Source organism: Rhinoderma darwinii, chromosome 2 (assembly GCF_050947455.1).
Source record: "Rhinoderma darwinii isolate aRhiDar2 chromosome 2, aRhiDar2.hap1, whole genome shotgun sequence".
In the NCBI taxonomy this organism is placed as follows: domain Eukaryota; kingdom Metazoa; phylum Chordata; class Amphibia; order Anura; family Rhinodermatidae; genus Rhinoderma; species Rhinoderma darwinii.
The window spans coordinates 97,719,757-97,731,704 of record NC_134688.1 but is presented as its reverse complement, the minus strand read 5'-3'; the positions used below and the strand labels follow the sequence as shown (position 1 = coordinate 97,731,704).

Sequence of the window (11,948 nt, the reverse complement as noted above, 5' to 3'; positions counted from 1 at the left end):
TAGATAGCATCACACGCAGCCCCCTGTAGATAGCGCCACACAGACCCCCCTGTAGATAGCGCCACACAGACCCCCCTGTAGATAGCGCCACACAGACCCCCCTGTAGATAGCGCCACACAGACCCCCCTGTAGATAGCGCCACACAGACCCCCCTGTAGATAGCGCCACACAGACCCCCCTGTAGATAGCGCCACACAGACCCCCCTGTAGATAGCGCCACACAGACCCCCCTGTAGATAGCGCCACACAGACCCCCCTGTAGATAGCGCCACACAGACCCCCCTGTAGATAGCGCCACACAGACCCCCCTGTAGATAGCGCCACACAGACCCCCCTGTAGATAGCGCCACACAGACCCCCCTGTAGATAGCGCCACACAGACCCCCCTGTAGATAGCGCCACACAGACCCCCCTGTAGATAGCGCCACACAGACCCCCCTGTAGATAGCGCCACACAGACCCCCCTGTAGATAGCGCCACACAGACCCCCCTGTAGATAGCGCCACACAGACCCCCTGTAGATAGCGCCACAGAGACCCCCCTGTAGATAGCGCCAGAGACCCCCCTGTAGATAGCGCCACACAGACCCCCCCTGTAGATAGCGCCACACAGACCCCCCCTGTAGATAGCGCCACACAGACCCCCCCCCCCGTAGATAGCGCCACACAGACCCCCCCCTGTAGATAGCGCCACACAGACCCCCCCCCTGTAGATAGCGCCACACAGACCCCCCCCTGTAGATAGTGCCACACAGACCCCCCCCCCTGTAGATAGTGCCACACAGACCCCCCCTGTAGATAGCGCTATACAGCAATCCCCCCCTGTATATAGCGCTACAAAGCCCCCCTCCTCCCCTTGTATATAGCGCTACACAGCCCCCTCCTCCCCTTGTATATAGCGCTACACAGCCCTCCTCCTCCCCTTGTGTATAGCGCTACACAGCCCCCCTCCTCTCCTTGTGTATAGCGCTACACAGCCCCCCTCCTCCCCTTGTGTATAGCGCTACACAGCCCCTCCTCCCCTTGTATATAGCCCTACACAGTCCCCCTCCTCCCATTGTATATAGCGCTACACAGCCCCCCTCAGCAAGGTATATAGGGTGCAGCAGGTTATATAGGGGGCAGCAGGGTATATAAGGGGCAGTAGGGTATTTAAGGGGCAGCAGGGTATATAGAAGGCAGCAAAGATCTCTTTTTTGTTCTACTTTAATATTGAACACACTTTTACAAATAGACAAACACATGCAGAGACAAAGACACGCTGTATGCACACAGACACACACTGTATACACACAGACACACATAGATAGATACTCACGATCTCTCCTTGCTGACGGGAATCACAGGCTTCTTGCAGGACAGGCTGTGGGCGGAGCTTCCTCCTTTTGAATCTCGGCTCCGTGTGTGTAACTAAGAGCAGAGCACAGAGTAGAGACAGAGCCCAGTGGCGCCCCCTACATGCTGGGACGGTGCAGCGCCCAACCCCTAAGGCCGGCCGTGCCTGCAGCCTATAGTTTTCATTTGTATGTGTATCCTGAGGACGCACATACAAGTGAATGTGGCTGTCGCTAGCACCGGAGCCCCCTCCGGTGCTAGTGACGCCACTGCATCTGCCCGTGACAGTGCACAGGCTTTAATGTTTAGTGAGCGGGCGGATCGTGGAAGGTGCGCGGCCGCGCACCTTATAGGGAACACTGAACCAGTGGTACGGCCATTTCTCCAAAGTGTCCCAGAAGCCGTTTTTCAACAGAACAACACCAGGCCGCATGTTTCTCATGCTACTGTGAGCAGACTTGTCTCCCATCGAGCACATCTGGGACGTCATTGGTCGGCAATTGCAATGGGAGCTGCCAGCTAAGGGCGGATTTACACGAACGTGATTTACGTCTGTGCAACCCGCGTGATTTTCATGCGGGTCGCACGGACCTATGCAAGTCTATGGGGCAGTGCAGACTGTCCGTGATTTTTGCGCAGCGTGAGTCCGCTGCGTAAAACTCACGACAGGTTCTATATTTTGGCGTTTTTCGCGCATCACGCACCCATTTAAGTCAATGGGTGCGTGAAAATCAAGCGCACCACACGGAAGCACTTCTGTGGGACAAGCGTGATTCGCGCAACAGCTGTCAAACTATGAATGCAAACAGAAAAGCACCACGTGCTTTTCTGTTTACAAACATCCAAACGGAGTGTCATTAATGATGGCGGCTGCGTGAAAAGCACGCAGCCGCGCACCATATGAACATGATACACGGAGCTGTTAAGTGCCTTTTGCGCACGCAAAACGCCGCGTGTTTTGTGTGCGCAAAACGCACACACTCGTGTAAATCCGCCCTTAGAGGGCTAACCAAGGGTGGATCCCCTAACAAACATCAGCAGCCATTTTATTGAGATAAATATTTTAAATTTAGGACAGGTGCAGTGTAAGGTTCTGTTCACATTTGCATTAGACGTAATGTTCGTAGTTTGACGAAGATTTTGTCAGATTTGACAAGAAGAATAGCGCTACAGGCATGTTACTAAGTTACTGGGGAAAAATCACAGAGCAGAATATATTATCATATGTTTCTAGAATGATTGCTCCAAAGAAAAACTGCATTTTAATGACGGATGCTTTGTAATATCTTTTAGGTTATACTCTCATTTGAAATATGTCTTTGAAAAACCAAAATACTACATTTTCTTGCATACATTCAGAATTTTATTCCAAATATTGTTGCAAAGTTAACAAAAAAAAGCATACTTATATTTTTGCACCAAATGAAAGACATGGTAAATAGACTTTAATAAACATGGCACCTAACACAAGGAATCGCCACTGAGGGTACCATAATCCATGTACATTATGTATAATAAGGCAGAAGGGAATGCCTTTACTAGACTTTTGACACGCAAGTAATACTCCCAGAGCAAAGCATGCTGGGAATAGGAGAGGCGCTTTTTCTTTAAGCCCAGTCAATAGCATCTCAGGATTCGCACATTATGCTATAATGTAATTTACATGTCATGTCTAACACGGCTAAGGCTCGAGAAGTAAATAGTAGTGCAGCTTCATGATATGATCTTGCACTTTGTACTGGTCTGACGGCAGATTCTTCCACTTTATGTGTTGTGCTTAAAAACATACAGATGATCTTTGGTAATTTCAGGACGTCCGGCATGTGCAGTATGGATGGAATTTTAGAACAGACCAAGCTGCTTTTTTATGTTCAGTTGTTTCCATGAAGGTAATGCAGAAAATTCTCCCCTGGTCATCCCAAAAGCCACAATAAAGTCCCGGTCTGAGAGGTAGGACTGTAATAAAGGCAGAAATGAACAGTTACAAAAATATTAAAATATTGGTCCTAAAGGAAGAGTGCATAGCAAGTCAAGCAGTCTTTTTTTTCTTTTTACATTTGGGGGATGATAACTCTTAAAATGTAGGAGTGTGATCGTGGCTGTTCGCTTCCTATAGTCACTGGTATGTAATCCCACTTCTTCTGACTAGGGCTGCACGATGCATCGAAACTTCGATACTGTTTAGATACCGTGCACTCTCAAACGGTTCAATACTGTTATTTCATGTATTTCGATACTAAGCTGTGCGGCCGTGTAATACAACCATTACCCCGCTTCTGAGTCCTGACAAGTGCGCGCGCGGTCAGTCTGATGTGATGTGGCCGGCGCTGCATTAATGAGCTGCGGCATTGCAAAACACCCCCATATTCTGTCTTCTGTGCCTCTGTCGCCGCTCATTAATGCAGCGCCGGCCGCATCACCTCATGCGGATTGCGCGCACACACACTTATTGTCAGGAGTGGGGCAATGGCTGTATTACACAGCCGCAGCCCCGCTCTAACAGTGGAGATCAGAGAAACCTCTTATCTCCGCCACTATTCCCTTGAATGCTGCTATCAAAGCTGACCGCAGCATTCAAGGGGTAAATGAGAAGGGAATCCCTATGAGACGATCGAGGGACATACCATATATGGGCAGACAGCCCAGGGTCCGTTGAATTACCCCAGGGCTGTCTTACCATATTTCCTGTTGTTAGGGCATACTTAGGTATGTCCTAATAATTGCCTGTGTACTATCAGTATATAGATATATGCCAGTACATTAACTCCTTAACAACCGCCCACCGTCTTTTCGCGGCAAGCGGTGCAGGTGCTTAGTCTACAGCGACATCTGTAGAAGAGGCTGGTGAGTGCTCCTGTGAGTGCTCATCCTCTAGGCAGGAGCTGTAACTTACAGCTCCTGATCTTAGAGCAGCCTGCTGAATACAGCTGGGGTCGGAAAATATTCGGACCCCAGCTGTTTATCACTGTGAACCAAAGGGAACTCCCCACTTTGATTGCGTCACTGGAAACCCGGTGAGAGCAGGGAATCCCTCTGCAGTCAGACCTGGGGGCCTATAAAGGACCCCAGGACTGTCCTTTCAGTAAGCCTGCTGTTAGGGCAAACTATGTGCTGCCCTAACAGCACATTATATATGGATTTTATATATATTTGTTACACTTAATTATCAGCTCTTACGCATGGCTTGGTATTTGAGCGTCAGTATGCTTGATCCCATCAGGCCTTGGGAAAGCGCCTGGAGGATGTGAAACGGCCATAGGCCGACTGTCATGTGCATGTCTTGCTTTTTACCTGCCTCAACTTTGAATAAAGAGCTGAAGTTGATCTTCGAAGGGTGAATGCTGTGCTTTTCCTTTACACTTCTGTACGATTATCAGTCAGTGGAATTCATAACTTATTTCATGCATTAGTAAACCTTGTACAATATAAATCAGTAGAACGTTTCTGTCCTCTAGCATTCTATAGACTTCAATCTCAGATATGTTACAGTATAGGGGTTTGTGCTTGTTAGCAATGACTATAGAAAATTATAGATATAGCTATAAAAGTTAGGAAAAGTCTCAGTAGTCCAGAAAATGGTATGTCTGGCTATAGATGTAGCAGAACTATATTTGTCACCTAAATGACAGACTTGATCATCTCACCTCTTTCCTGGTGGGATCTACACCCTCTGGTAGCTCGTGCTTCTGCTTTCCTTTTATGTCCTCCAGGGGGAAGCATTGGAAGGTAGTGCTCGGGCTTGGTGTACTAGGAGATACGGCAATTCCACTGACATCCTGCAAGACACAAGCAAGACTTACTAGTAATTCCAGTTAACCTGGAGGTTCATGATGGTAATATGTGCACCTAGGATAACAAAGCATTCGTGATGGAAAGCTAGTTCATTGGTTAGAAATATAATGGAATAAACTTTATAGTACAGAATTAAAACATAAGAGTATGACTTATACACAGAACCCATACAGTAAAAGAATAAAGTCCTGTTGTTGGAAGCTTTTACTATACTGATTTTTGTTACAATCCAAATTTTTGTATGGCACAAATTATTTCTATTATAGCATAAAAGTGTTTATTTTTTTTCTTGAATGTTCCAAATAATTATCTATCTATCTATCTATCTATCTATCTATCTATCTATCTATCTATCTATCTATCTATCTATCTATCTATCTATCTATCTATCTATGGTTTTTTTTTTCCTTGAAAGAAGACATAGTTATTAAAAGTATAGCTTGAGGGACAAATATGTTGCGGTTATAGTCAGAAAATCAGTAGGCAAGAAAAAAAGAAATACTCGTGTGATTCTCTGTATGGCTGTGGAGTCACCCAGTTCCTTCTTCAACTCCTCATAAGATTTTCCATTCTAAAGGGAATTTGAGATAAAAGTAGATTAGTTCTTCCACTGTTAGGCATAGACACTACTGTATAATAGGTTTTCACAAAACAAAGTATTTTTTTCCTTGTTTTTAGCGTTGCCTACATCCACATCTGCTCTTTGGAAAACATGAACTACAATAGGGATCTATGTAACAATATTGCAATGATGATCCACCATGGTTTTACCTGGTGGATATACAAATCTCTACATCAAAAGCCACTGACCCTACAGCAGACGGTTATTCCCTTATGTCCAGGTGTCTGTCATATTACCCTCTGCATCCTGACAAATGGATCTAAAAATATCTTTTAGTGACTGATGTATGTCTGGGATGAATATTCTATTTACACATTTCTGTCAAACTGATGAAATCTTTTTGCTGGTCTGTTCACTTACAATTATTGTAACATATCCGTTTCTGCACCACACAATATGCGAGGAATAGACCTAAATCTGGAAAGCTAGCATCTGTAATCGACTCAGTACGCCACTGAAAAAGTATCATACAATTACAATTCTTGTCTCTGTGGATGACTAAGGCTATGTTCACACGCAAACTCAAAAACGTCTGAAAATACGAAGCTTTTTTCAAGGGAAAACAGCTCCTGATTTTCAGAAGTTTTTTGAGCCACTCGCGTTTTTCGAGCTGTTTTCTATAGTCAAAAAAAAAAACGGCTCCTAAAACGTCCCAAGAAGTGACCTGCACTTCTTTTTTGCAGCCGTTTTTTTACGTGGCCGTTTTTCAAAACGGCTGCGTAAAAAAACGGCCCGTTCTGCTTCTGATTTTTCGTCTGTTTTTCGGGCTTTTACGGCCCAAAATAGGCCGTGTGAACATACCCTAACAGTGCAACGCTTAACTATCAGCTATGTAGTCAATAAATGTAAGATCTAGCAACTAATATTTGTTAGTGTCACCTCAAAAGTCTTGTTCTCAACAGTTACAGTAATAGGCACTGAAATAGTACAGTGGCCATACTGATTCCCCCATAAGCTTTAAATCCGTATTAGTGTCAGTTCACACAACGTTTTTTGGCGCAGATTATGACATGGAAACTGCACGGAATCTGCGTCAAAAACGCCCCCCTTGGTTTCAATGGGAGGCAGAGGCGTTTTTTCACCCCAGGCAACTTTTGAACACCCCAAATAACGCAGCAAAAAAAGTGTAAAAAAAATGCTGACATTTTAAAATCTGCCTCAAAATTCCTGAAGGAATTTTGAGGCAGATTTTTTTTCTGCCTGGCAAAAAATGCTGTGTAAACTGACCCTTAGGCTACATGTACACGTTGCGTAATTTGGTGTAGAAAATTCGCATCAATAGCGCAGGTAATTCCATAGGTAAAATCTGCACCTAAAAGTGCGTGTCTTTATGGTTTTTTAGGTGCGGTTTTTATATTTTGGTGCGTTTTTTTTATAAACTTGTCAGTTACAATTTTGAGGCGCAAACGCAAGATAAATCGACGTGCTGCGGATTTTAAAATACGCACCGCTGTTCAATTTATGTGCATAAAAATTCTGTGTAGATGAGATTACTTGTATATGGTTTTAGGGTAAATTCACGCAGAGATTTTTGTCAGGCAGGAAAAAATCCGCCTCAATATTCCTTCAGGATTTTTGAGGCAGATTTTGAAATGCCAGCTTTTTTTATAGGTTTTTTAGGCTTCTTTTTATGCACTTTTTAAAAAAAATATTTTTTAAATGAATCAAATGCAAAAAATATTTTTTAAATGAATTAAATGCCTCCTATTGTTTTTAATGGGGGTTCAGATTAGGAAACCGCTCCAAGATTGTGTATGCTGCTTTTTTTTAATTTTTTTTTATTAAACAGTCAAAGAACCTGTGAAAAAATACACCTCTGCCTCCCATGGAAATCAAGATTTGGGCCATTTTTTGGTGCTGATTCTGACGCAGTTTAAGCACCAAAATCGGCGCCGAAAAACTCTCAAACACATTACCGTATTACGGTTTTGTTTTGTTTTGTATAGACTTGTAATAGAGCTTCCATGGAGGTGCATGGGACCTCTACTGTACCTCCCTATGCCTCCGATTTTATACCAATGTTTAAGTGCCAGATTCTGTTTTCTGTGTTCTGTTGTTTGCTATAAAATCACAACTTATGAGAGGGTAACGTTTAACTATATTATATCTCACACTCCATTTCTGTGGGTCCCAAGCCAAGAACCATCCTGTAAAGTTTGGTGGTTCAAATCCCTGTTTGATGATGAGTATTGGTGTTTCTGGGTCTCGGCCACTGGGGTGAGTTTTTAGGTAATCCACAGCAGTTACCACGGCTTCCTTCTTCTCAACATCATTGGCCTCTGCTCCAATCCAAAGGAATATCTTGATGAGGGAAAGCAATGCACATTTAGTTTTAATGACTAACATCATGGTTTTTCTGCTAATCTGAAGAAATGATGGATCTTAAAAAAAATACCCCAAAAATCTGTTGTGTTACTTTGTTAATTTATTAGTACATACAATAACTATCGAGTTCATGAAATGATGAGGTTGTCACAAATCTGCCCTCAATATTACCACCACCCATCCCTGCCCGCCCCATCATGGGACATATTTGGCAACTTGTTACTACGGTAATTTCAAGGTTATATGATATAATAATGTCATCAATGAATAGAAAGTTTCCTTTGCCATTCATCAGAATGTGATTGGCTGGGTGACTGGTTCATGCAGCATTATTTATATTTTCCCTTAGTGCCTACAAGTAGCTAATCCAATGGATGGATTTAATACTTGCATCTGTTTATGTGATTATTATTATTACTATTATTATTCAGAGATGATCAGTTGTGTTGTTTGTTCACCACCCCAGTCTCCCCCAGCCTCCAATCGTGACTGTCCTGTTGTAATTGCATATCTGTTTCCATCTGACCTGATCCCAAGTGTCCAAGAGCATGACATCAGTCTGGTCAAGATCATCTTGGTTGAAGTCTGTGACTTCGGTAACAACAAAGCGCCCAGTCTTGTTAGAGCATTCAAACAGCCGAGGAAGGACATCTGCTACAACTTGCTGAAGTCTGAAAGGAACATCAGACAGTTACAAAAGGCACTCGGGACAAATTACATGATATTTCAAGGCCAGTATCAATCCACAGATTCTTATTTTTCACAAAAAGAGTTTAACACAAGTAGAATTTAAAGTGTAGCTAAACGTTTGACAAACTTCTGACTTGTCATGTTGACATGTCAGAAGTTTGGATTGGTGATGGTCCAAGCACTGAGACCCCCACCAATCGCTAGAACAAAACAGCTGAAGTGCTTGTGTGAGCGCTCTGCCGTTTCGTCTCTGTTCGACTTTTTCTGGAAATAAATGTATTGGTGTACGGACTCAATAGAAAGTCTATGAGCCCGTACGCCGATACATCGGCTTTCCGTAAAAAGCCGAACAGACACGAAACGGCTGAGCACTCACACGAGCGCTTCAGCTGCTACGTTCTAGCGATTGGTGGGGACCCCCACCAATCCAAACTTCTGACATGTCACTATGACATGTCAGAAGTTTGTCAAATGTTTAGCTACAGTTTAAATAAAATGGACTGTTAAGGGCCTGTTCACATCTGCGTTGGAGACTCTGTTAGGGGCCTCCGTCTCAGATCAAAAATACCGAAAACAATAGCCCAGCATGCTGTGCTATTGTTTTTGGTAAAGCCACAGACATCATGACAGAAACCTGATAGAACCCATTAAAGTCACTGGGTTCCATTGGGCGCTAATGGTGTCCGTCAAGCAAAGTAACCGGCGATTCAGTTATAATGCTCCTCTGACAGAGCAGAGCAGCAGAAACACCTAACGCAGATGTGAACAGGCCTTTATTGGCACATTATTGCTTATGTTTTATCATTAGGGCTTAATAATCTGTTTTTGAAACTATTGTGCAGCAGAATACTGGCAACAAAGGAAACTTTTTCGAATATTTGGCCTTGCTTGATTAATTTAAACAGATGCCTCATTGATACAGTGTATTAAGTATGCATTATTACCCATTAATCAGGAATATGTATGTCAATGTCAAATAATGCACTAAACGATATACAGATGTAGCCATCTTTAGCTTGACTTTTTCAATGACTTTTCAATGGCTTTTGTTGTGTGATATGACGCTGCAGCAAGTAATCAGAGTCAAGATAAAGTTGGTTACATCCGTACCTGAAGATAACCTTTATAACTTTTTTAGTTGTGCAATGATAAAATACACTATATGGGTGAGATATATTAAAACTACACCAGCCTTAATTAAAAAACAATCTAGCATAAAGGGGGATTTACACTGAGCGCTCGTTGCCGATAATTGCCCTGTGTAAACAGGGGAACGATCAGCAGATAAACGAGTAAACGCTCGATCATCTGCTGGTCGTATCGTTTTAAAAAAATTAAAGCAAAATATCGTTGGTATCACATCTCCCTGTATACACTGCCGACATGATAATAATGTAAGGGGACGAGTGATCGGAGTAACGACCGTTCGTCCCCATCCATAACTCCGTGTGACAGGAGCAAACAACGTTGATCGGCGCTCGCTGCACCGGCCGGTGTAAAGGGGCCTTAAGAGGCACACGTCTGGTCACGCTCCTCTACTAAGCTCTGGCCGCTATTTGGAAAACTGACGAGAGCGGGGGAAACGGCACAAAAGTTTACTTTTTTTGTGACTTTTGGGTCGTTTTCAACATTTCTACCCCAGAAAACTGGCGTAGAAACGTTGTTAACGTTCCCCCTTAACCTTTAATTGGATATAAGGTCCTCTGCCTACATTTATTATTCGAAAAATCTAATAACAAATAATGAATTTACTGTCGTCAAGCTGCTTTTACCCTACTATGTGATACATTTAGGCAGAGAACTTTTTAAACCCAAGTATCCTTTTAAGTACCCTTCTGGTTGTTGAATGTGTCATATAAGTTCCTATTATCTTGGGCCATGTTCACACGCATGTGTCCTGATTAGTTGAGGAAATAAAGAAGAAATCATTTTGTAACAAGCACCGGACTGTTTCCTAGCACTACTATAAAGTAATTCGATACCTCTTGTCATTGGCATATGGTGCCTTTCCTCCTAGAATCTCCCAAAACTGCACAGTCTCCTGTCCTTCTGCCAATGTATCTTCACTGCCATCAGACAAAATGACTGACAGCAGCTTAGCCATTTCTCGTTCATCTCCACTTGATCCCTGTTTTATAAGGCAGAATGAATTTGAATGCGTAAATATTAAACAGATATGTGTGGGTATATATATATATATATATATATATATATATATATATATATAGTAACGAACATCATTCCAAATAATATAGGTACATTATTCAGCAGGTAGAGAAAAGGAGCATGGGAGAACAGAAAAAATTAACTTAACTTTCTGAGGCATGATTATAGATAAATTAAATTTATAAAAAAACTAGGATGTCAGCCAAACCAATAAATACCATTTGAAGAAGCCCTTATAACAATTAGTCACATAGCTCAGCCATTCAGATGCACAAATGAAGATATATAATGTTTGATGTGTGTGGTCATATCATTATATTCTAAGCAATATTGTCACTTATTATTGTAGATGTTTATTTGGATGTTATCTGAAATGGTCCAGTGGGTTACATTTAAAGCAATAATGGTGTCCATTATTAGTAGGAAGATCCCTCATATGCTTATATTCCAGCTATATGAGACTATCCGCAGAGATACCTATATGCATGTGTACTAAAGAGGATCTGACCATATGACCAGACAATAGTGAGTCCGTATCTTTGTGTCAGCTCCTGCTCATATAATCTGTGAAGAAGTAATAATAGTTGGTCTGGTTCATGCTCACCTTTCCATACCACAAGAAATACTCTGCCTGTGTCTTGAGCAGGAACACATCGTTGGAGTTCAGGGAAGCGGCGTATGCAGGAACCTCAACGGCTTTGGTGTTGGAAGGTTCTGTCCCATGAATCTGGAACAGTCTCACCGGTGGCTCAGGTTCCTCATTTCCCTTTCGGGATGTACCACCCTGTAAAACCAAGGAAATAGGAATGTCAGCTCTCCAGACATGTCTGATTTCCTCTTGAAAATATATGAATAAATTGACAACTGGGTGATACCATTCCTTTTGTTAATAGGGTGTGACCGAGCATAGTCCAATCAGCATTGTCCAATGAGTGCTGACGGTGTAGAGACACATCCTATTGACAAGGGCAATGGTAATGCCCAATTGTCAATTTATTTATACATTTCCAGGAAGAAT

The 11,948-nt window shown here is 42.7% G+C and overlaps 1 protein-coding gene across 1 annotated transcript in view; it reads right to left on the bottom strand.

Annotated features, from left to right (window-relative positions):
* Positions 1 to 2,718: 2,718 nt before the first annotated feature.
* Positions 2,719 to 11,948, bottom strand: part of AVIL (advillin) — a 72,325-nt gene continuing 63,095 nt past the window's right edge. The window contains exons 14-20 of the mRNA XM_075851953.1: positions 11,535 to 11,714; positions 10,747 to 10,892; positions 8,601 to 8,745; positions 7,862 to 8,050; positions 5,630 to 5,698; positions 4,980 to 5,111; positions 2,719 to 3,291 (exon numbers count right to left, since the gene is read on the bottom strand). Coding sequence (XP_075708068.1) covers positions 3,178 to 3,291; positions 4,980 to 5,111; positions 5,630 to 5,698; positions 7,862 to 8,050; positions 8,601 to 8,745; positions 10,747 to 10,892; positions 11,535 to 11,714 — 975 coding nt within the window. The 3' untranslated portion in view covers positions 2,719 to 3,177. The remainder of the gene's footprint in view (positions 3,292 to 4,979; positions 5,112 to 5,629; positions 5,699 to 7,861; positions 8,051 to 8,600; positions 8,746 to 10,746; positions 10,893 to 11,534; positions 11,715 to 11,948) is intronic.